Here is a 25,200-nt window from a genome sequence, read left to right as displayed (position 1 = left end):
AGAGATTGCCTCCATTAATATAACAGCATGCCCAGTGGAATATTTAGATGCAATAACCAGGGCCGATCTCTATTCATGACTCTCATTAAAAGGCACAAGAACAGTACTGACGACTGCTGAGCACATTAAAACCTGACAGGATAAAATTCCTATCCAGACAGAACATGAAAATCCTCATGGAGCATCTTCATGTACAGTAGCTGTCCCCCAAGACGCTGTTCACATGCGGTCAACATCTGGAGGCCAGATGTCACGTCCATCGTCGATTGTCTTCAGTTGCGTTTTGAGTTGACTTCAGCTGAGCCAGAGGTGAGATGTTGCCTTGTGTATTCCCAAATCAGCAGGGCAGCGCTCACGTGCACGTTGAGTGAACGGATGACCCCTTGTTGAGGGATCTCCACGCACACGTCGAACATTTGGAGTAAATTGGCAGGAATACCTTCTCGTTCGTTGCTATAAGACGGGAAAGAGAAAAACAATATGCAGTAGAGTGGGACGAAGTAACAAGAAGATTTAGCAAAAAGCATACATTAATGTCTGGACAACACATTTTGGAATAATGAGATTATTTTTCACTTTCTTGCCAAGATTTAGATGTTAAGATTGATACCACGCTCATGTCTGCACTATAAATATAAAGCTAGATTCAGCAGCCAGTTAGCTTAGCTCAGCTTAGCGGTAAAACCACAACCTTGGTTTTTACACTTTGGTGTTGGTACAGATAAGATACAAATAAGATAATACCATGTTAATTCAAGAGCTTTAGAGGTGCAGGTTGGCGTATTTTGTTCTCTTTGGACAGAGCTAACCGTCTTCCAGTCTTTGTGCTAAGCTAAGCTAACTGGCCACTGGCTTTAGCTACATTTTTAAATTGCACCGACGTGAGTGGTATTAATCTTTTCATCCTACTATCAGCAAGAGAACGAATATATGTTTTTTTCCAAAATATTAAAGTAGTCCTTTAAATTTGACAATCTTCATGCCCACTACGGAAAGAGTTCAGTTTATACCTCAAGCTTTTATTCTTGTCAGGGAGGAAAGAGAATTCACACGTAAAAACAACACTGACATCTTTTCAATAGCAGGAAACATTGGGATATGCTACTGTGTTTTGCAAATTCATTTACATATATTATATTATTGATATGTATTAAAAATGTCAAGAAAATCACTTCTACTAGAGGATTTACATTGGAATGTGCATCATGTCAGTAATAAGGCAACAGTGACACCTGATATCTAATATATAACATCAGACCATCCGATGTGTATCATATACACCACAATCAACATTTTTTGTAACTGTGTGTTTTCAATTTCACCTTTCATTTGGCTTAAAGATGCCATCCACTTGATTTCACTTAAGAACCTTTACCATGAGGGGGCAAGTTAATCCTTCATTTTCTCAAGTCCTTACAATTATGAGGAATAAGCTTTTACACAGATGACTCATGAGCTCAAGTTCAAGAGCAATTCAAACTGTAATCAAGTGAGTATATATTGAGATCCAGCAATATGGGCTATGCAAAGCAAACATAAAGCAGTAATGAATTTGGCATTCAATGACTCTACAGAGGGTGCCACACAGTAAGAAAGCGTGATTTGATGAGCTACACTTATCATGAGTGCAACTGGGTGAGATAATAGCGACCTGATGAGAGATGAGAGCTGGGCCGTGCTGTGCTGGGGAGATCACAGCTGTGAAAGCACTCAGGATTCAGCTCACACACACAGGGTGTTTAAGCTAACAGCGCTGCTCACACCTCTGTGACTGAACAGGATAAAACAAAACAGGACACCTACATGGATGTGATAAATATTAATGTCTCCCTCTCCCCCAGGCCGGCTGCACAACTGCAGTACACAGCGAGGAGAGTGAATCATACAACTACTGCCGCAAACTGCACAATCTTATAATTACAGTCATTTTCACTTCTGAGTAGCTACAAATAGTAATAAAATTATTTTTTGTGTCCCGCTGATGAAAGCCACGTCTCAAACTACACTAGGTGAAGGTTAAAGTTTTTCTGCTGCTGCTGTCATCTCACTGCTTGTACTGGTTTGTGTGATATATTTCCTGTGCTCTCCTCCTCAGGGAGAGCCAATTACAGCCCAGCATGCCCCGACAGGTACACCACGGAGAGGGAGAGGCGCAGGCCCCTCAGGGAAACACACCGAACCGGTGAGATAACATTAAATAGCCTCGTCAGCTCACACCTTTATCTATGTGAGAGTCACAAGGGCTTGTGAAGTACAGACGCTTGCATGCATTTATGCACAACTGGTTGTGTGACGGTTACGACATTGATGGAAACAAAGGACTTGGAGCCTTTTTGTGCTTTGACTTTAGCTTGACTGTACGATAGAGTATTTAATGCTGTCATACCCCAGAAGGAGCAAGGTCTTCTCAGGGAACTGGTAATCCTGAAGGCTCTGACTGTTGGCTGTCTGCTCCACTCCAACAATACAGTATCCTTCACTCTTCTTCAGCTGCAGGAAGTCAGTGAGCTCCACTGGCTTCACCTGATGGGCAGATTATAATCTTAGAGATGACGTAAATTAACCTTTCATTTCAAACAATAAGTCAAAACAGTCAATATACATTTTAAATGGATGAGCAGTAAATTCAACACATCTACAAAGTCTTTTAAGCCGTTTCCACACACATATTATAATATTTTGGTCGGCCATATTGCTTCCAGAGTGGCAATCTGCTGCAGGCTGTCACATTGTTACATCAGCAAAAGCAGATGTGTTCACTTTTTCGGCTCCAGATGGTGGAAGAAAAGACGCTCCAGACTTGGAATGACACCAGGCTATCAGCAGGTTAAATTGAAGATTTAGATTCATTTTTGGTTTGGTTTACTGCATTTACTATAAATTAAATAGAAATAGATAAATTAAGATAGATAGATAAATTAAATAGAAATAGAAATTTCAAAACTGAGGGAAAAAAAGAAGGAGCTTGGGTGAAGCTCAAGTGGAACGAGCATTTAGCAACCACCTCCTCTAAATGAGATTGAAGAATGAGGAAATCACCACAAAGGCAAACTTCATAGTAAGTACATTTAGTTACTGAAACCATAACATCATATAGAAAAATCATTTTCTTAGAATTTCAAGAAAGACAGTTTTTTTTGGTTTGGAGAACATCTCATTGCTGTATTGGCTTCGGCATCCAACTGTTCTGGCTGCTGCTTGGTCTTCATGTTGATCTTGACTGAGATCATTTTAAACCTAAGCCAACCAGGTCAAATCACACAATCCTCAGGTCTAAGGTCTAAGATCTTAAAGACAGAGTAGACATGGCGATCACTGGAGTGAAATATGCGCATTACCTCTAACAGAGGAAGCCACAGCTCAGACGAGACACTCAGGGACTGAAAGTGTTTGTCACTGACATGACGGAGGCTATCCAGAACCAGAGCACTGGCACCAAAGATCTCACACGTCCTGCACAGACCTAGAACACCAACAAACACACGCACACATGAGGACAAAGCCTGTAAGTGACATCTCTCTAAATATGAACTCTGAATTGCCATGATATTAAGCTGTGGTTAAAGGGAGACTTTTCCTGTTCTATTTTGTTTTACATAATCTGAGGCAGTGATGACTCAACATAAAATGGCTACCAGTCTATCATCATGGGCACAGACGGATATAAAAAGCTACACCTGTAATAGCGATTGAGAGGTCGATTTCAAGTGAAACATTTACAGAACGGCCAAGCTAATGTTCTTTCTTACACCATCCAGTATCAATATTGGTTTTGAAAATGGGTCTTTTCCTCTATTAACAAATTCTGATTGATTCAGCCCCCTTATCACCTGAGACAAAAGCGATGGAGTACACTAGTGGAGAACATAAAATAGGAGTGTCTGCGTTGAAAGCTGGACATGCCCTGTCTAAACTCTGATAAGGGGACTCAAGTGATTGGTTTTAGTGGCAGCTGTGTTTGACCTCTTTGCCCAGATCATCATTGTGAAACCAAACAAAAGCCTGCAGTGTTTCACAATATTACACAAATCAAGACGGAGTTCACATACATTTTAGTATTATTTCCTGACGAACAAGTATGATAAAAATGTGAAGTAATGTAATTTGTCGTGCTGCTCCTGACCTCCTAAATTGGTGGGCTTGTCTATAAGTGAGGCTACCACCAGCAGGGTGCCGTGCAGTTTGCCCAGTCGAGCAGCCCTCTGTTGCGGAACCAGCTGAAGTTCAGGCTCCTGCTCCTGGATCCCCAACCTCCAGGGAGTGATCTTCTTCTGCACCTCAGCCCAGCGGTCCTCCTTACTCTGCTCACCTGGGAGATACAACATCATGACCACCTCGATTAGAGATGAGGTAAGATTATGGTATGTTGCATCAAGTAGTGCTACTGCTTGTGAGAGGTGCTACTGTACTTTTGTCTTGCTGGATCCAGTCTCCCGGCTGGAGGTGGCTCAGGTCAGGAGCAGGATTTCTCAAAGGAAAAGATGGACTTTCAGAGAAACACGACAGTTTCTCAAACTTCCAGGGTGGAATCCACTCATCATCGGCCAACTCTGACAGACTGGGGAAAGTATAGAATATGGTCTAGGAAAGCAAAACACAGAACAAAGACGAGTATGTTATCACACTGTGTTACTGTATTTTAACAGGCTTCATCTGTTCGGCAGAAACATACTAGCACACCTCAACACTGTAATCCCTGATAGGATCAAAGGCACCAAAGAAGAAGTGCTCCTGAATCCTCATCCAGTTCTTGTTGGCATTTCTAAATGGTGAGACAGCAAATACATACTCCACTGAATACATTAGCATACTACAACAAACTTTTTGCAATTATTGTAGCTGTTCAGCTCTCACCCGGTGCTCTGCATGGCCTCAGCCTGGTTCAGACAGGCCTTGATCACAGTGGTCAGCCCTCCCAAACCATCAGCCCCCTCCTCTGCCTGGACTTCAGCCAAGCTCCACACCCTCTTCAGGGCCAGTAAGGCATACAGACGCACGCTGAAGTTATGGTTGAAACACCACTGCAGGATGATGTCCAGCGCTTTACGCAGCTGCACAGCCTTAAACACACAGGGAGAGAAATCTAGATACTGAGAGGTGATACAAGGAGAATGGCTAAGTGGAGAAAAACACATCAAAGGCCTTACCTTATCTTTAAGATTAGGAAGGATGACATCGAAATGTACCAGCACTGACAGGAAGGTGCAGCTGCTTGTCTTCGTCTTTTCATGATCCTGTAGAGAAAACAGAGTTATGGGCCAGTCATTTAACTATTTCACTCATCATTTTCTGTTTTTCTGATAGATAGGTGTCCAGAGTGGTAGCTCACCATGTTGAAGCAGTCCCAAAAGCTGTCCATGTGTTGCGGATAGCGGACGAGGATCAGAATCATCATCCACTCGATCAGGTACTTGACTGAGGCCTGGTTACTGCAGAATCCAGCTTCAAACACACGGTTCAGCAAAGTGGCGACAAACTCCTGTACGCACACACGCACACACGCACACACACACACACACACACAGACAGACACTGTGACCTTCTGAGTGGTTATTTCCTGTGTGAAGTGTGAGTGTATTTATCTTACCTCTCGGAGTTTGGGCAGCAACAGCAGCAGTGTTTGCCATACTCTGTTTTTGACACGGTGTTGCAGGGAGTTGCTATAGTAACGCACTTTTGACTTTGATATTCCATTATCCTGGAGAGATGGGGTGGTAGGAGGTAATAGAAAAATGGTGTTAAGTGTTGTTAAATTAGCTGTGACTGGTGCTGAACGTGTTATCTTAATGAAAAAATGCCCAAATGCCAAGTGCAATTCCGATTACATAGCAAAACAAGTATTTGTTGCCATACATAAACGAAGTACAAACAAATTACATATTGTTTGCAAATCAGAGCCTGGCTTGTCTTTACCTCTGCTCTTTTAAGCCTGGGAGAAGAACATTAGAGGAGGGGTTGAAATGTCATGGTCAACTATTCTCAGATGAAAACAAACGTCATGAGACACAAATTCTTAAAACGGATGTTAGTGTTTGGGCAATAATTAAGTTTTCTTGTTTATTGACTTTCAGTGGAATTGTGTCATGCTCATATTTGGATTTTGTTTTACAAAAATGTTTTCAAATTAATGATTTCAAGTAAACTGAACATAATTTTTTTTTTTCAAATAACAGTTTGCAGTTTTTGAGGTTTTGTTTTGTTTGAAGAGTTGAACATAAATTACATTATTCTATGTGTGATTTCAACTGTATCACACACCCAAACTAATCTATAGCCTACCTTTTTCACCAAATCCATAACTAGTTCTTCTATCAGTCTTTCATGCTGCACATTAGAGGAATCCAGACGGCTGAGGAAAGCCAGTACGCATGTGCGGGGCAACTGATCATCCCTGTTATCGCTGGAAAATAAAAGCAGTAGTTCAACTGTGAAAACATTTGAACAGCAAGAGAGACCTCTAGTGGCATTATTTTAACTCAGACTGCAGTTCACCTTGTAACTGCGACATTGGCAGCACACTCTTCACTGAGTTGCTCCACATATGTTTGGACATCCTGGATGAGCCTTTGGAAGAACAAGATGAAGCAGTTAAAATAGCAACAATTGAACACATCTGGGAAATGCTGTTGAGAGTTACCGTTGATCTCTTCTGAACACTGGTCCATAGACACACGCCTCAGTGAGTATGTTGATGTGGCTGAAAACACTAGAAAACACAGTGTCAGCCATGTCACCGCTGCCTCGGTCTGTGGGCAGCCACGTCTGACAGCAGTGTTCAAGCAGCACGCCGAACACTCCGCTCTTTGACTGAGACAGCTCCATCAGCTCAGTGGCAATCTAAAAACAATCGCACAACATACAGAACATACACATGTATATTATACAAAATGTATGTCGAATGTGCCACACTCCGTCCTGCCCAAGTCAACCAGCATGATATTAATCACCTGTTTCAGGGTAGCCGTAAGTGTTGGAGCCTGAGTGTCTGTCAGCTCGAGCAGTTGATTGTGGAAGGCCACAGAGATGAAGCCTTTCAGGGCCGGCCAGAAGTCATGGGCATTATTGCTCAGCCCCTTCACCAGCTCCCAGCTCAGAGTCACAGCCTCCACACAGAGGGCTTCCTCATAAAGTACTAACTGGGATCAAAACATCACCAAAACAAAAACACACACATCAGATTGACTTTTGTTTTTGTATGAAATTCTTCACATTATAACTCCTTGTTATACCTAAAACACCTCATTTAAATTGCTTAAATTTGACCCAAACTGATTGAGACTCACTTGTGGCAGCGCTGTCTCTATAAAGGTGAGCACAGGCAGCACCAGGTCACTGGGCAGCAGAGCCAGGGCCTCCACACTGCAGCTCAGAGCAGCCTTGAGAGTGTCGGACTCTCTGGAAATCTCTCCAGATTCGGGATTCCCAACAGCCTTAATCAGGAAGCTCAGACAAATCCACTGGTCCCGCATAAAATTGGCAGCGATGCGTCCCCAGTCCTGCAGCAGAGGACCCTGCAGTCCTACATCACTACAGAAAAAAGTTACACCTTTTCATGCCAGGCTGGTGCAAGGAGAGCGTACACTTTTAGTCTGAACATTTTCTTTAAGCCATATGTCTCCTAAATCAATGCCATTTTTTATTTCTCATACCCTTTAAGGCTTACTGAGCACTCTCAGCAGACTTTCACTGACCTCGAACCGTCTCCTGTCTGTGGTTTCTGCAGGCGCTTATTGAAGTTTCCCAGAGAGAGCAGACTTTGGGAGGAAGATGACGCTGGATTGTAGAAGTAGTCATTCAGTGATTTCAGGACAGAAATGGTCTCTGATCGCATGCCACTCACTTCCTGTTCCACAAGACCACATACCGTAGCAAGGGATGCCATAGCAACCGCTCTAGTCACCTGGTTTGCCACAGAGTAGATCTGGTGATGGAAAAACAATCAGTGTTGAATAATCAAGCAAGCCAAAATGATTCATGAAATTCCTGCCTGATGACTGGGGCTTGAATATTTAGCTTTGTACCTGCTGACTTGGTTCTTGCAGGACCTTGAGGCTGTATGTGATGAGTTTAGAGAAATAGGTCTGCTGGATTGTATTGTGGTGCTGTGGTGTAGAACTGTACATGACCACCAGCTGCCTCAGGACACACAGGTACAGCTCTGCCCGGTCCACATCACACAGCTGTAAAAAACAAAACAAAGCTAGCCACTAGGAATACTCGTGCTAATTGGGGAGATGTTGACTTGCTTAACTTGCTGTTTACCTCCTGCAGCTCCCCAAACAGCCGCCTCAAGATAAACTCCTGGATTGGACCGACAAGTTTTAAAATGAGCTTCTTCATGGCCACCATCACGTCATCCACTGTGAAAAGTAGAGTGAGAAGAGTTGAATGTCACACACTCCTGAGCCACTTAATATCTGAACCATGGCAGGGAAAATTATAAGCACAGTGCTACAAGAAGAAAAATAAAGTTTTACTTTTTTTCTATATGCATATAAGTGTCTGAGGTTCCCTGAGAACTTTAGCAGAATTAATGATGAAAATCAAAATTATAATTGAATAATTTCAGTGTAATCATTACAAACCTTGCTCCACTCCAACATACTGACAGCTTGGTATTCGTCCGAGCTGGAACAGTCGGAGCACGAGCTGCAGGCTCTTGTCACTCTTACGCACAGGCAAGTAGATGTTGGTGCTGACTCTGCTCAGGGTGTCCAGCAGCGGAGACAGTAATGACTCCAAAGTGTTACTGATATCTGGCCTGAGTTGATTCCTCTCCATGTCCACACACAGCAGAATGGCCCTGGCCAACTTATCAGCTTCTCTGGGGTCAGGTAATCTCTCAGTGTGACCTGAGGAGTAGGGAGACTAACTTACACCAAACTCCAAAAGGTATAACCTAAATGATCGGGTATACAGATTTATCTATGACAGCCTCACTTCAGACTTACCTGTGCTGGCTGGGACTCGGAGATAGGCGTGTATCTCGTTCTGAACATAGCCTCGTACAGTTTCTTTCTTTGTTGCAGCACCAGCATAATCTCCATCCACAATCCTGGGCTTGAAACTGTCTTCGTTGTCCAATAACCAGGCACACGACTGCAAAAATGTCACAAATATGCAGGGTAGCAATTAATCATACAACTTTCTTAATGTGTCATTTAACACATTAGTTTGAGTGCTCCTTCAAACGTCTCTATTACAACGTACCTGATTCCAAATCTGCGTGCCTCTACACAGTGACTCGTCTGCACGAAAATCCATCAGGAAACTAAAAAAATCATCTAAGGTCACTGCGCTCTGAAACAAGATATTTCAATTATACAGCTCACTGACTTTAAAGCTGTGTCTGAAAGCACAGGGGTTGGACAAAATAACAGAAACACCTTACGATGCAGTACAACATTGAGTTCAGTGTTTTTGTGGAGACTGTCAGAGGTATTCATTTAACTTGAGATCTATTTTTGATGCTGTAGTTTGTGGTGTTATTGAGAAAAAGTGTCATTTCTGGTGGAGGTTAATGTGTAACCACTGATCCTCTTTGCCAAAGCACATTTCCTTTGTTAGGCATGTTTTCATTATTCTGGGGATGTTTCCTTTTGCCACATTAAAATGTTTCTTCTGTATTTGCACTGGGGCTGCAACTGGTAATAATTTCCATTCTTAGTTATTCTACCATTTGGATGTTTTCAACCTGAAGGTATTAACAGTTAGAAGGAAAAACTGAGGAAAGCAGAAGATTTTTACATTTGATAAGGTGAAATCAGCAATTTTATTTCTTTATTTTGACTTAACTGAATGTTCACTTAAAACAATAATATACTTACCGAGCTGTCATATTTTATTGTAAAGTGTTTCAGTTAATTTTTGCACTGTGTAAACCATTTGTGTCTTACCACTTCTGTAAGACGGAGGGCGCTATTCAGCAGGAAGCACTGAGCGGCGCCTCTCAGCAGGACTTGATGAGTGATCATAGTGCAGCGCAGCACCTCCCTGTAAAACACCACAGACAAAATGAGCTGCCATATCAAGCATAACAAGCTACGCCACCCGTCTGTCTAACTGTAAACACGATGAGGTACCTAAGAGCAGTGAGCCCGTCAATCCCTAGCGGTGGACCAGGGGGGAGTTTGGATAGAGCCTGGGAGAGGAAGAGGAGGGGCACCGCACACCAGTGCTTTGAGCACAGCTGCTGAATCACCTGCAGCAATATACGACCTGCGAAGAAAACCCAATAGTCCGAGATGGACAGGCATTTTAGCGGAAGTGGGTCAGAGCTTTGTTAACATGTATTCTCTGTGGCTTCTGTACCTCTGTGCCCTGATGGCAGGCTACTGAAGAAGGTGGCCATGAAGACTTGGAGTTTAGCCCCGAGCTCAGGACAATCTCCTACACTCTGGCCAGCTGACCTACATGTGGACAGAAGGTTAATGAGCACTGGTGCAAAAAAAACACAGTAAAAACAGTATTTTTTTTTTATTTGCTTGTACTGATTTAAACCCTCACCTGTGGAAGAGTGAAGTTTCAGACAGAACATCCATAAAAGGGCCGACGATGAACTGAGGAGCAAAGCAACAGAAGAGGAAACCTTGATGCACAAATTTGACTTGATTTCAGTGAAATTGAATGAATAAGCCTAAATGCCTCTGAATGAACTGTGTCTGAGCCTGTACCTGAGAGAAGGCCAAAGCAAAGGCAGGCTGCTGGAGGACCTGCAGCTCGAGCAGGTGAAACACTCCCTCTCTCATTAAGGATTTGTTCTCACTGTGGAACATCCGCTGGTACACACACAGCAGCCAGGTGGGGTGGAAGAGGCCTTGACCTGAAGCTGAATAAAGTTTGTAACTGAAAAAAGCTGTTTTGGATTACTTGATTTAACATACTTTTTGCCGCTGACTTATTTTCCTTTACTCATTTTTTTAAAAATTTAACTGCAATAAGACAAGCAGAACTGTGTTGATGAAATAGGCAATGGTGGATGAAAGGTTAATATGATCAAGTCAGCCTTGATTCATAGAGAACTAGTAGGATAGACTTCATCCGACTGTCATGAAACAACATTCACGTCACTACATCCGACCAACACCAAAAATAAAGCCAGAAATGTCCAAAATGAAAAAACTAATTTGCTGAAAAGAGGCAGAGAAGAATTAAAACCAATCATTCCAAACATTCATAACAAAGATGTAAAAAATAACTCCTTCATTTGCCCAATTCTAGTGTTACCTTGACTATCATTCACTGTTGTTTGGATCAACGTGTCTATTCTGTTTAGAACTGGCCGCACAACATGAATCTGCAGGGGGGAAAAAAGAGACAAGCAGCATTACAAAGCTGTCTCATGATGCCCAACTCTGAACTGGCAGTGAACCAACAGTCATGTGGGATTTTCTACCTGGTTTTCTTCCAGGGTCTCCATCACCAGTGCGTAATCCTCCCAGAACTCTCTTAGCAACTGGCTCCTGTTAGGGGCCCATTTGAACAAGAGCTCATCTGCGACAATTTCAAGAACAGTAAGAAAACAGACGGTACAGCAAACAGTCTTAAAGTTGGTACAGTGTCAGCAATTCTGAGCATTTTTACCTTCCCCTGATGGAGAGAGGGGACAGTCCATCCCCTCCTCCTCTGACAGGGCCACGCACTTTTTCAGCAGGTACAACGCCCTCTTACGTGAGACGCTGTCTCTGTGAGTCAGTCCATCCTGAACCATCCTCCAGAACTGGAGTGACAGACGAGGGTCGGGCTCACGGGAGGAGGAAGAGGGGAGGCTGTGAGGTTTCAGCAGGTGGTCCGACAGGGCGGTCAAACACAGCAGTGCCCGCTCTGTCACCACAGGTGTGCGGTCAGTGGAGTGCCAGCTGCACAGATCATCCAGGATCAGCTTGAGGATGCTTCCTAACCTCGCACCGCTGCAGCAGTTCAGCAAAGTCAAGACAAGCCTGACTGTGATTTTGGACACCATAGCATCAGGGAGTGTTTTGATGCAGGACAAGGCAGATGACAGGGTGCTGAGTGTGAGCTGTTCATCCGCTGACAGAGAAGGTATGAGAGCAGCCATGACTTCACTGGCAACCTCCACGCTGAGTCGTCCCGTACCGGGTACCTCCTCCTCCGGCAGCTGGAGCGACGGCAGGACAGACAGAGCTACCCGCCCCGGTACCGCCTCATCACACAGCGGAACACAGACACTCACAAGTCTGCAGGCAGCACCGGTAAACTCCCTGCACCGCATCTCTTCACCGGCTTCTGCCGATATTCTGGAGAGAAGAGGCAGACACTGGGTCCAAATCACCGAGTCGATTTTATCTTTAATAGTTCTTCTATTCGCAGCTGAAAACGGAGCCGTGTCCGAGTCGGCCAAAAGAGGTCCGAGTCCTTCAATGAAAGCTGTCAGCGCCTCCACCCGCTCCGTCCCCGGCCATGAGTCACTCGGCCAGGACAGAGACTCAAACAAAAGGCCATAGTCAGGAGAGCTGGACAAGACCGCGTTAATTAAAACGGAATACATTGTAGGGAGCTGCTACACTATCAAGAACAAGCAAGCTAAAGATACCCGCAACCGGCTTTCCTCACGGCTACCATGAGCGACACGTTTTTCCGAACGGAATGTAAACTTCCGCAAACGTAATCTCCAACTCTCGCGAGAGGAGGGCCTAATGGTACAGGAAAAGTACCAGATACTTTGCGCAAGTTGAAAAATATAGTGGATATCAAATGTAAAAATAAAATTAACATTATGCTGCTGCAGCAGTACAAAAAAGACCAAAACCTGGTGTCATTTAGGGGCATTAAGAATTTATTTTCACTATCATACAAAAACATTGCACACCCTGATTTTGCCAAGTGGTTGTTGTATGATAGTCCTCTGCGTGTATGACTCCCTCAGCCAATCAACGTTTGTGATGTTATCACGGAGATCTCTATGGAGGAAATTTTTGGTCATAATTCCAAATAGAAAATTCATATTATTAGTTTACTACACTACTAGGAATAATCCGGCCATAATTAAAATTAAAAAGAAAAAGCAAATTTAAAATGTACCTCTGTCTCTGGAGGAAGGATAAGACAGCCAGGTGAACTGGTTGAAGACAACTTAGACTTTTTTATATCATTGATCTGTGAGTGTAACTTAATTCTGTGGTCTTTTGTATTATGTAGGCATGAGCCCCGGATTCATACGAGATATTGTTATAGGCCTATCTGAGAGACAACTGCTCTTTTTAAATTCACTTTATTACAGAACTCATTGACTGTTTTTATTGGACATTAATGGTTGTAACCCACAGAAGACAATCCACAAATGTGTACCATGATCCACAAATATTTCACTATCCACAAACATTGTTTTTATTTGTGTTTTGTAAATTCACATCCACAAAAACACATCACAACAAATTAGCTACTCTGTTTTGGCAAGGTTGCAGCGCTGTGTAAGGCTTGGACCTTAAGCATAAGACTTGGATATGAAATAGGATTGTGTGTATGGGTGTTACTCCACACTTCGCTTTAGAGAAAGGGTTAGGGTGTTACCAATACTTGAAATCTGGTCATCAAAGTCATCAGCTTCTCCTGAAATGGCGCAGCATTAAGTTTTACCTCTAAAGGGGTTACACCTTCAAGTATATAATGCATGATATCAACACTTATGTTCTCTGTTACTGGAAATACTGAAGCGTATTCAAAAAGTCCTCCTTCACACCCGTTTTGCTTGGTTCATTCAGGCTGATAATAGTCTTTGGTGCACAACTCAACTTCATCATATGTAAACTGTGCATTTGTCCATCATGCAAAACTGACTGTTTGCAGGAAGACTTTCAAGGTATCCACACAGTGAATGCATCACTAAATGACCTGCTGTTAACAGGCAAACAGTACCATACAGTTGATGGTTTTGACCTTTTAACTTCACTGTCAGACCAGAATTTTCAAGAAATCTTAAGTCATCCAGAAGTGGTTGCAAAATATATCTCCGTCTCTGCGTTGAACAGAAAACCCAAGTTGAATATTTGCGTAAGGTAAAATCCACAGCTCGTAGCTTATTTATTTTTGTCTTGGTACCCAAAAGATTTGTTGTTCCGAGGTCATCAAAGTAAAGTTGTATTTGAAGAGCATCAGGGTACATTTTAAACAACAGGTGTGAAGAGAACTGAGAGCCATCACAGTAATCACGCATTTTGTCATCAGTGCTCTTAACAGTGCTTGAGATAAAAATGAATTGTTCAGTTTTGTTAATTAACACCGACAGCTTCTCATACATTATTGGCATTAAAAGGCAGTGAAAGTTTTTTCTGTGTTTAATGGCTCACATTCTGTCCAAGTGAGTCCATGTAGGCTGAAGACATCAGTTCTTTTGCATACCAATTATCATTTACACAACAGTGAAAATAATGTCTTAGAAAAAAACAACAGAAATGCTCTTTGTTTGGACGTTACATATTTCAAAAATACTGCAGATTCATTGTACATGTACTGGTAACAGAAATAGTGATTTACAAATAATACTTTTCTGTTGTAATTACTGCAGCGAGAGGAGAGTACAGAATGGGGAAGCTTTGGATGAATGCATTGCCAGCTGTAAAGAGGTTCAATTTTCCACATCGGCAGCTACGTTGCTGTGGCAGACTAACAGGAAAAGCATGACTGAGTACACTATACAAAAATAGAGTATATTATAAAATATGACTTTTTTTAATTTTTTTTTTTTTTTTTAAAAAGGGACAAAGGAATACAGGACCACAAAAATTACTGCCGTGGCTTCTGGAGATTCTCCTGAATAAAACAAGGACATTTAAGTGTTTACATTAGCGAATAGGCTAATGGCAAGGGAAGTAAGTCCCATCTTATCAATGTCCAATGCAGCACAGGACTGCATGGCTTTAAAATTACAAAACATCTCGCCATTAACATTTCAGAAAATGTCTTAACAGGGTGAACTTCATAAAAGACCATAAAATTGATTAGAAATGTTTTTGCTCAAATAAGTTGAGATGTAATAAAATAGTGCAAGTAGTATGTACACAATATACAACAACATTAATAAATATGCTCCATTTACTGATTGAAATGTTGCTGAATTAGATCTCCGTTATCTAATCCCCAGCTTTTCTAAAAGGATTGAGGGGTCCCGTCATTTTCAATAATGTCTCTGCAATTTGAAGCACACACATCCGTCATCATCATCATCATATAGAAAACACTGAGACATTCATGTGTTGGCAACCTGCCAGTTAAGTTGCACTGTAAATGAAGGAAGGGGACAGGCGTATTTGTGGACACCAGCACTTGACGTGTTCAAAGTATGAACTCCAGGAACTGTTCATCACCTAACATGTCCAGGGACAGGCAGTTGGTAGACCTGCGGCCATAGAAGGAAGGTTTGGCTTGACAGTGCAAAAGGGGGTAATGGCTGTGATCAACGGGGGTCTTCGTGTTCGTTGAGGCATCTGGGAGTCCAAAGGTATAGCTGTGGGAGGAATCAGGTGGAAGTGTCATTCCCAGGGGTGCCGGAGGTGGGAACAGACGCACATCGTCTAGACTGTGGCTGTGCCGATCCACGCAAACTTGTGCCCTAGATTTCAGCATCTGGTATAAAGACAGGATGTAAAGAGACATCCAAAGAAAATACAACAGAAATCCAAAAAAGGCAAAGAAAAAGGAGGAAAGGGAAAGAAGATAGATGACCAACCTGTTTTAACATATCCTTGTTACGTAATTTCCCGAGATCCTCATCGCTGCCTGGAGGACACACTTTGTTTTCTGTAGAGGCCAAAAGATTGCATCGTCAATTTTGACAAAGAAGTCAAGCCAGTTTTCACTGGTGGGATGAGAACAAGTAAAATATTGTGTAAATAATATCATGCATGTCACAATCAAATTATTCATACCTGGTGAGCGAGTCTCTGAGGAACGTTCTGCACAATCCACTGACACTCCTTCAAGAAGATCAGCCAGCTGGAACATCTCATCAGGGTCATCCACAAGAACCTCCTTTGGACTTCCAACATTGGTCTTGATATCTGTGAAAAAAAGTTTTAGAAATCTGAAAAGAAGTCTATCTCATCTGCAGAGGCCATATACGCATTTAAGAGCAGAATGGAACAAATATGAAAATGCTGCTTTCAAGACTACCACGTGACTATTTCATTCAACAAATGAAGCATCAGTTTACTCCACAAAATATGCAGATGACAATGGTGCTAATGTTTCAATATAAAAATCCTCTCACCTTCCTCTTGCCACCCCTCATCTTCTAATCGCGCCTTACTGCCTGCATCAAACTCAGAGGTACAGGAGCTGCCACGGCTGGCTGCTGAGCTGAAACACTCCCCTGTTTGCCGTTGACCTTCCTCCTCCATGGAGGCCATCTCTGTGGAGATGCTGTGTTGGCGGGCGTCAGCTTCAATTCCAGAACTGCTGGTGGAGTGTCGGGACAGACCAGGACTGCTCTCACTGCCTGGGGGGTCCAAGTCCAGGTCATCACTGATGTAGGACTCTCTGTATCGCTTTTTCTCTAAAATGAAGAGAAGATATGTTTTTAAAAATTAGAGCATAAACCATCTAAAGAAACTGGGTTCAGCTGTGTTTGTTGAAGTTGATAAAAAGTACTGAAGATATACAGAAGATACTAGCTGTCCTGGGTAAACTGGAAACTGCCAGAAGCTGATGGTTATTTATAGGAGCTGTTGTGAGAGCTTCCTCTTAGACTCCCATATTTAGACCTTTTAAAACACACCAAAATACTTATTTTCACTCATCTTTTATGATGCATTTTATTACGCTTGTACCATAGAGATCAATTTGCACTTTTTACAAATGTACCACAGAAGTGCAAAATGTCAAATATCTTCACAGCTACTGTGCTATGAATGCGTTTATTGAAAAGGAACCCTTTTGATTTTTTTGTAGTGCCTTTTATAAGTTATGCTTTGAAGTGTTCTGCTGAGTACAAGTGGCCCCCAGCCAAACTGTAATTATCACTGATACTAATCCTGTCCTTGTGTTCACTTCTCCCGCCCCTACCTTCGCTCTCCTCCAGCTGGCGTAGGTGTTTGAGGGCAGGCAGTAGGCTGAGGTAAATGCGATGGCTGCTGCTCAGATGCAGCAGGAGGTGGCGAGAGCGGAACGATGACCCAGTGTAGTAAACCAGCTTCCTGGCTGACGGCAAGCCATCTGGCTGGATCTCGAATTTCTTACCCTGAATAGGACAACATATTATACACAGCGTACATAGCTAATGCCCATTAAATAATTACGATTCCACCTCATCTTAACAGAAAATGGAAATGAGCAGTGTGTATACCAGGAAGGTGAGACGTCCAACATTTGACCAGGGGAAGTTGTACAGCATCTGTCGCACGTTATTCACCTCCTATGAATACAAAACAAACACACACACAGAGAAATAGCTCAAATGTTTGTGCACAGTTTCTGGATGTCTAATCTCCTTGGATATACTTTAAAATTAGTGATCAATAATCAATTGTCTTTTTGTTCACAGGAGCCATCTGAACTTGGCAAAGAGGCCAAAGGCTTCTCAAGGCATCTCACGGTCTGTTGGCTCTTTAATCAGCCAGGCCTGGAGCCCTAATCCCCCCAGATGGCCCCTGATGGACAGATCAAACAACTGACGGGCATGGCAGACGGCTCCTATCTCTTCATGCACTGCTGTTGGTGGTGATCCCACACATTCCTCACACGTCTAGTCTTTATCTAGTCTAAGGTTCATAGCACTGCAGATACAAAGCCTGAATCTTTGAGCAAACGCAGATTCACTCTTGAGTACATATGTGTTGACGCATATACTGTGCATTAATAACTCACTCACACATGCACGCACCTGATAAACCTGCATTCCTCGCAGGGTCAGACCGAGCAATGCCGTTCCTCTCTCTGCCTTTTTGTCCTGGGCAAATGAAAGATGAGATGTCAGAGAGGCATCTGAGCGGTTCAGATAAGATAGCTACTCCTCAGTTAAGGCCCTCTCCTAGTTCACAGGGAAACACTGGGCTGCTGCTAACAACAAATTAAAAGTGGGAGCGCATTATGCAATGGATGGGCCAGCCGTCAAAATATCACTCAGTAGCTATTCAATGGTATTGAATTGAGGACAATAAACTGGAGTAAATGGAGGGTTACATAACCGCCCCAGTCATTTGTCCAGCACAGCTAAAATGAAGCCAAACTAACTGTATTTGTGTTGGGAAAGACAGTATTTCAGTCAGAGGGAAGAACTACGCCTGGAATGTCCGTAGATTAAAAATGAGCTGAAAACTAATTCCATTACCCACCAGCCTAAATAATCATCATTTCTTATTTTAATGATATAAAGCCTCCAGTATGGTGTGTGCTACAAAAACTCAAATAAAGCAACTTGCTTCAGTGAATGACACTGGAATACTAAATTGACCTATGACCTTTTGCAGTCTGTAAAACGTGACAGGGACATCCTCCAGTCGACACGCCTCCCTGATGAAGAGCAGGACGGCATCACGGGGAGACATGCCCCACTGCTCCTGATGCACCTTGGGCCCATGGCAGAGGAGATAGTTTACTCCACGCTTAGCTACAATCTACAGAGGGAAAAAGGGACAGACATGCAGAGCGCAACATGACCTCAAAATACAAAGCAGTCAAATATATTAAGGACAAATGTGTTAAGATTTTAAACTGAACGTCAAGTTAGATTCAAAGTTGTTGTTTTTTTTAATGCTGGTGTTGCACGGTAACACATACCCAAGGCGGAAAGTACTCCTTGGGTTCAAAGTAAGGAGTGATCTCCATGTCCTCCCTGGGCAGCGGGTGGTCACCGAGGTCAGCCTGTAAGGCATAACCTGCCAGCTGGAAGTACACCTCCTCCTGCTGACGACATTCAGAGCGAAGAACTCGCTCCCGCAAGTCAGAATAGTATAGATGCCGTGCCTTGCGTTCACTGGTACCACACCAAAAGAAAAAAAGGGGGGGAGGGGTGTAGGAGGGGCACAAAAAGATGTCAGAAAGGAGAGCAAAGATAAAAAACAGTAATAAAATAAAAAAGCAAGCTAGTCCAGTAGTGAAGAAGATGCATATAGAAGGACATACCAAATGAGTCTACCGTTTTCTATGTAGTACTGCACTTTGAGGAAGAGCACTAGAGGCAGCGGTCTCTTCCGTGATCCCTGTATGCAGAGAGAGACATGTTAGAAAAGGCCTGTGTGTGTGTTAGCATCTTTTTGTCATGCTAAATGAAAAGTTGTGGCATGTAGGCCACTGGACTGTGCCTCCTAATTAACTGACACGTACAATAGTTTGAAGTGGGTCGCAGCAAAATGCTGTCAAATGTTGCTTCCCTTGGCAACAGGCTGCCTTACCTTTCCTGAATCTTGCTTCCATTCCTTAGGAAAGTAGTTCATCAGTTTCTCCTCCATATCTAAAAATATGTGCTCATTGTCTGGGATGGAGAAAGACAATCAGGAAACAAGCAGACAGTTAGCCAGCAAACAAAACAATAATGTAACCATGCGTGAAATTTGCCCAAACAATGGGATTCATTCGGGTAAAAAGAAAAAAGTTTGTGAATGAGGCTACTACGAAACTAATGACAATGCTAATGTTAATATATACATTTTCTAATTCTAGTGGTAGCATTGCAGAACAGACAAAACACTGACGGCAGGAACTTTGTGTGCTTAACATTCTGTTAACGTGCAATCGACGCCTTCAACATAGCAGAGCATTTATCTTGATATTTTGCTATTTTTTCAACCCTGCAATCCCTTAAATATAACCCATTACTAACATTAATGTTGTTTCATCAAAACAAATTTGCATTCTATTTTCAGTAGGAGGGGCTAATAAGCTGTTTGCAGCCTGTGCTGAGAATGAGGATGTTGTATCACTCTCAGCCTGGTTCGATGAGTCATGACATGGGCATTTTCTATTTGATCCACCTTATCTCTTTTGTTCCAACTTTGTGTAACCAAAACATGCTCGCCGAGCTGTTTCGCAACTCATTTCTTTAACCATCCATCTCTCCTTTCAGCTCCTTCTCATTCCCACTCTGACTCATTCCAACTCCTTCACCTCTCATCCCTCATTGAGGCCTTTGGGTAAAAGTTGAGTAAGGCGGCCTGTGTCATGACGGGTCCCTCTACCTCTTTTCCCTCAACTCCCACCCTCCTCTTCCCATCATCAATCCATCCCTCCCCTCAGTGAAGAGGAGGAATGCAAGGGTGCATTCCAGGCTTAATGAAGTTAATATTGCAGGAATCCAGGCCTAAGTGATCGCTGAACCAACACCACAAAAACAAAAGGCTGCTTGTTCAAGTGGTGAGCCACACAAGATTACCAAGGCATTTCAACGTATTTGTACAAAGAAAGAGAACAGAAACACAAGGAAACAGAAAGTTCAGAACTTTGCTCAGTGGCTAAAGTGGATTGCACCATTCAATTATGCAGACAGGGAGGGCAGAATTAATTATTTTTGGTCTTGTTAAATAACTTTTTGGCAGAAAACATTTTCCACATACACAAGTGCCACCAAAAGACTGGCACAGCAAAGCCCTGCAGTAAATCGTTCATAATCCAAACATGGTGCTCTTGTTTACAATCTAATGGGTTGACTGCTCATCACATCATATTTTGCTGTGTACTCTAGTGGCAGAGGGGTCAATGAGGAGTGAACTTACCCTTAACCACTGTGAGGCCAAAGAAGTGTAGCTCTTTGATTCCAAGAAGCTCTGCCACATGATTAAAAACATCCTGCCCTGTGGACTTCGGCTGGAGCAGGTGAAAAGACAAAGAAGTCTGTTTTCAATATGTATTCACAATGTGCAAAGAAATACCGGATGTGGTGCAGCCAAAACATGATAGTGATAAACAGAACTTTGACCATCTGTCAAGACCTCTTGACTACCATCAAGAGGACAGCTAGAGACTTATTAAAACACCCACCCCTACAGTGATGTCCAGCTGGTCTTTGTTGGGGAGGAGAACACAAATGGTTCTCTCCTGCTTCATCGAGGTGGACATGATGTCTTGTGTATGTCTGTGATAAGTACTTTCTCTCTGTTAAACTGCTTCAGTCTTCTCTTGCTTCACTTTTCATCTGTTCCAGGGCAGTGTGTCCATATGGCATCTAAAAAGATAGATTGATTGATATGACATCAGATTGAGAAAAGAAATTAAGAAACATGATCCAACAACAGTTCAATGTGAATGATGAAGACAGCCGAATGGAATTGAAAACAGATCACCAACTCATGTGTAAGGTCTGATGCCAAACTGAAAGAAATTCAACAAATAAGACAACCAAAACTAAATGTTCTAGGATCTGCTGTGTGACATGAAATATTCTGCACTGATATTGCATTAGCATACTGTCAATCAATCAAAGCAAAAACAATCCCTTACTCAGACATAAGTCCATGGATGTCTCCCATTATCCCACAACCAAGATTAACTCAACATGGCTCGTCCCTTCTGAGGGGTTAGAGGCCAAATGTTTTTCCATCACAAATATCTTCCAGAGAGATCATCCAAAAAAATTACTCAAATAAATGACAATAGTTGGTCTACCTTAAAAAGCATTTGACCCAAATCATCAGCAAACACTATAATAGTGTACAATTAAAAAATAGGGAAATAGTTGGGAAAACTCAATGAGCTTATCATACTGTAATCCTAATAATAGTCATTAACTGGAAACAATCAATCAGATAATCCTTTTGAATACCTTCTCTATTCGAACAGTAACTACAGCAACACACAATTACAAAAAGGAATTGTATTATTGCAGATTCTACTCAACATACCAAAACAAATGGCCATGGTGGACAGGGACAGTCTATTGCAACCAAGGCTCCCCTGAAGCTTGCCCTGCTATGTTGACCCCGAAGTCCCAACCAGTACGAGGCTCATCTGATTAACGTCTAAGAATCAATTAATCAGGTTAATTACTGCCGTGCGCCGACTCTGATCCCCTTAAATCCTGCTCTGGACAATAACCAGCAAAAAACAAAACAAAAAACAACTGAACTGTAACTGAAGCAGCCTGCTCTTGTAGTAATTTCTTCCAAGTAAAAAGTACAAAAACAACCAACCAGCATGGTAAGGGTTCCTTGGGCAAACAAACTGCTGTTTTTTTGCATATTTTTACACCTAACTCTTCAGGAGTTTAGCATTCACACTGGGGAAAAAACATGTTTACATACTATAATTTAAAAGCACCTGATGCAGCCTCTCTGATAACATAAAGCACAACAAAAAATAAAACATTATTAAAAAGGTGCTGCCAGCGTACAAAGCAAGTTGTGGGAACCATAAAAGTGAATGTTCTTGGCTCAGACAGCCAAACATTTGCGTTACCAAATATGATTTATGGACATGTTCAAACAGAGCCTTACTCACATCTGTGTGTCAGTGCAAACAGACATCAAAAAACCTGAAATTCCAGTTGCTTCAACATCTGACTTGTTTATGACAGAGTCAAACTATACTGTACATTGACACTGACACTGTGGCAAATGATACAAAAACCTAATAGACTCAAGTACACTATACACGTTTATAGTATATAAATCATTCTTACATCATTCTTTTTAATAATAATCTACTTTTTGAGTCTTGGAGTGCTTCTTCAGTATTATTTATGCCCATAATGAGAGCGGGCCGATGCAGCTACACTCTGGTTGGTCAATATACTGTAATGTGAACTATACTGCTAAAAACATTACAAACCTGCTGCATTTAAACAATAGACTCTTCAACAACAGGTGTATTTAGCAATCAATAATCATTAAATTACACACTAAGGCAATGCAACAGAATTTGTGATGATAGCCAAATGATAATACACTATATTTGATTTGATTACTGAGATATTGGAGGAGGAGCTTGCTGGCAGATTTCTAAAGGAGAAAAACATGCTTTGAACAGGAATTTGGATGTTCTTGTGGGTATTATTTGTTTGTTTTAGCATCGGTCTGACTCTGAAAACTGTTTTATACTGTATATTGCAATAACTAAATTACTTTGGTTTAAGAAATAAGTATAAGCCTATCATTTCACCCCTTTTGTAGCATTTGGTTTGTTTATGTAGAAGACTTTTTTCCACAATTGACTTAAATGCAATATAATTTACGTAACAGCTCAGTTCTAAAAAAAAAAAAAAAAAGATACCATAGACAACAGATACATTAAGTTTCAATGCACCCTAATCATTATATTTTTTTCACTCCAGTCCACAGTATCAAATTAAATGTATTTACAACAAATAACCTGTTATCAATAACGCACAGCAAACATATGTTTATGTAAAAGAATAAGTAGTAAGCAATGCTGTAATATTACATCAAAATATGCCTTAAATATTAAGGACAAGCACCTGGTGTAAAGCATGAAAACTACTGAGTGACTAATGAATTAATAGAAACCATACTAACCTTACTCAGCCACAAATCCAGTGTACCATCAGGTATATAAGCTACCCTAGTCTTCACTGCAGCCCAACTCCAAAACAAAGTTTACTATCAGCCCAACAGTGTTGGCTGACGTCTTCAGACATCCCCCTTGTTGCTGACCACGGTGAAACCTGGCATCACATGAGAGCAGCCATCTGTAGGTTTTAATTCCCCTCCAAGACTGTCATAATCCCTACATCTGAGCACACTGCTGGCTGTTGAAAAAACAACATCCCGTCTGCACTGTGCAAGCTCTCTGAAGTGTCAGGGATCCTCACTGCCCACTAAAACCATCAAGGAATAACATAAGAGGGGGGATCTGAATAAACAGGGGAACACCATTTGCACTCATCCCACTTGAAAACGATAGGGTTTGCCAACTTTTCAGTTGTGGGAACGGTGCATTTCTTAGGTTTGAATCAGAGCCCCCGACAGGCAAATTTATATCAGAAGTCAATGATTCATTTAGAGAATAAAAACTTTGTAACAACAGACTTTGCACTAAAGATAATACAGGTGCATTTAGTAAAAACTTCCTATATTCTCCAACTTATAAAACGGTCGCCTGATAAATTATTTAACGTTACGTATCCGGCGATAATTTAATATTGTTCAACGCAACATAACGCTGTAAGCTAGTGGTGGCTAACTTAGTTCAACCAAAGTTTCGGTGTACCCTACGTTACACATATTTATATTCTATAAATCAGAAACAAAGCAGGAGAAGCTATAGTCTGAAAACAGGAGTTTTAATCGTGCTTTTTTTTTTACTCCCAATCGTGGTAACGTTAAACATGTCCCTAGCTAACCTAGGGGACAAGTGTGTGTTTGGTTGGATGGGATGGTAACGTTACAACCTAACTTAGTTAATGCAACAAGTGCATCACTAACTCTGGCTACTCGTTCAGCTAGCTATAAAACAGTAAGCTACTTACCATCACATTATACGAGGCGAAGGAGTTCAGTTGAAGGTCTTCTCAACGCTTGCTCAGACACACGATCTTTTTTTTTTTGTCCGAATAAAAACATGACAGAAGTAAGCAGGACACCAGCTTGTCCCCCTCCTCATTGCGTGTTGTAACTTCTTCAACCACCGGGGAGCCCAAACGATTGAGCCATACCATTTTAGAGAGTTGTGGGGGTACTCTGTTGTGATTGAATCCTTGTTGGAAATGTTCGTACTATTTTCATTTTCTATTCAATACTTATTTTAGTTTTGTTATCGCATGTGTATTAACTAAAAATAAACACCCTTCTTTATCCGTTTAGGAGTATACATATCATAATATTTTAATATAGTATTAAACAGACATCTCCGCCCATGTTTTGCCTTGGTATGGCGATCTCGTGCTAATTAGCGGTCCAAGCCGTTGGGACCACTATCAGGTTTTACCTGGAATTTAATTAACGTTTAATTAGTGTATCCAGTATTTTAGCCAACAAATCGGCCCTAAATCCTTTTTTTTCTTTCTAATGTGGACGGCGTTAAGGGGGTGGGGGGCTGGTCTGACCGCCAGATATATGACCAATTAGCATGGCACTTATGGTGAAGGTGTTTCACCCTATAAGAACCCATTCGTCCCACCTTTTCAGGTTAGAATAAAATTAATATTTAATACGGCTTATTTGTATTATTATTTTAGTATATTTGTCTATACTGCATTTCTGTGAACATATTTCGATAAAAACTAGGCAGAAGAGGTCCAGCTTCCATTATCTTATGGAAATAAATCATGTACACACTACCCAGATGTATTCATCATCA

At 41.8% G+C, this 25,200-nt stretch overlaps 2 protein-coding genes across 3 annotated transcripts; both read right to left on the bottom strand.

Annotated features, from left to right (window-relative positions):
• Window positions 1–272: 272 nt before the first annotated feature.
• Window positions 273–12,508, bottom strand: tarbp1 (TAR (HIV-1) RNA binding protein 1). Its single transcript, XM_070916216.1, has 29 exons — window positions 11,584–12,508; window positions 11,396–11,493; window positions 11,227–11,296; window positions 10,674–10,828; window positions 10,507–10,559; window positions 10,312–10,409; window positions 10,083–10,218; window positions 9,897–9,993; window positions 9,211–9,300; window positions 8,952–9,099; window positions 8,586–8,852; window positions 8,263–8,360; window positions 8,022–8,180; window positions 7,692–7,921; window positions 7,284–7,527; window positions 6,948–7,136; window positions 6,638–6,837; window positions 6,493–6,564; window positions 6,280–6,400; window positions 5,588–5,698; window positions 5,330–5,479; window positions 5,148–5,234; window positions 4,855–5,060; window positions 4,681–4,762; window positions 4,410–4,581; window positions 4,124–4,309; window positions 3,339–3,463; window positions 2,387–2,523; window positions 273–453 (listed from the first exon to the last, which is right to left on the bottom strand). Exons 1-29 carry the CDS (start codon window positions 12,506–12,508, stop codon window positions 273–275), a joined length of 4,887 nt encoding a protein of 1,628 aa, XP_070772317.1.
• A 1,503-nt stretch (window positions 12,509–14,011) lies between these two features.
• Window positions 14,012–24,499, bottom strand: LOC139294047 (FERM domain-containing protein 6). 2 transcript variants are annotated; one of them, XM_070915817.1, is made up of 14 exons: window positions 24,371–24,499; window positions 20,929–21,112; window positions 20,664–20,754; window positions 19,347–19,426; window positions 19,078–19,154; window positions 18,733–18,928; window positions 18,414–18,569; window positions 17,837–17,902; window positions 17,300–17,368; window positions 17,020–17,194; window positions 16,226–16,510; window positions 15,885–16,016; window positions 15,686–15,756; window positions 14,012–15,582 (listed from the first exon to the last, which is right to left on the bottom strand). In XM_070915817.1, the coding sequence occupies exons 2-14, from the start codon at window positions 21,004–21,006 to the stop codon at window positions 15,292–15,294; spliced, it is 1,767 nt and encodes a 588-aa protein (XP_070771918.1). In that variant the 5' UTR covers window positions 21,007–21,112; window positions 24,371–24,499; the 3' UTR covers window positions 14,012–15,291. The 2 variants fall into 2 exon arrangements, with proteins under 2 accessions (XP_070771918.1, XP_070771919.1); XM_070915818.1 differs by having other exon boundaries at window positions 15,312–15,463.
• Between the last annotated feature and the right edge of the window lie 701 nt (window positions 24,500–25,200).

This window comes from Enoplosus armatus, chromosome 12, assembly GCF_043641665.1.
Source record: "Enoplosus armatus isolate fEnoArm2 chromosome 12, fEnoArm2.hap1, whole genome shotgun sequence".
Lineage (NCBI taxonomy): Eukaryota > Metazoa > Chordata > Actinopteri > Centrarchiformes > Enoplosidae > Enoplosus > Enoplosus armatus.
Note: the sequence above shows the minus strand (reverse complement) of the source record. Positions and strands in the feature narration are given on the sequence as shown.

Excerpts from the sequence above, each read along its gene's own strand:
- LOC139294047 (XM_070915817.1), bottom strand. The coding sequence starts at position 21,006 with ATGTCCACCTCGATGAAGCAGGAGAGAACCATTTGTGTTCTCCTCCCC. Across the intron at positions 20,755-20,928 it reads AGCTGGACATCACTGTAGGG|CCGAAGTCCACAGGGCAGGA; the intron begins GTGGGTGTTTTA and ends CACCTGCTCCAG. Across the intron at positions 17,369-17,836 it reads GAGGAATGCAGGTTTATCAG|GAGGTGAATAACGTGCGACA; the intron begins GTGCGTGCATGT and ends TTGTATTCATAG.
- tarbp1 (XM_070916216.1), bottom strand. The coding sequence starts at position 12,508 with ATGTATTCCGTTTTAATTAACGCGGTCTTGTCCAGCTCTCCTGACTAT. Across the intron at positions 8,181-8,262 it reads TGTTTGGGGAGCTGCAGGAG|CTGTGTGATGTGGACCGGGC; the intron begins GTAAACAGCAAG and ends TGTTTTTTACAG. Across the intron at positions 5,235-5,329 it reads TTTGGGACTGCTTCAACATG|GATCATGAAAAGACGAAGAC; the intron begins GTGAGCTACCAC and ends TTTTCTCTACAG.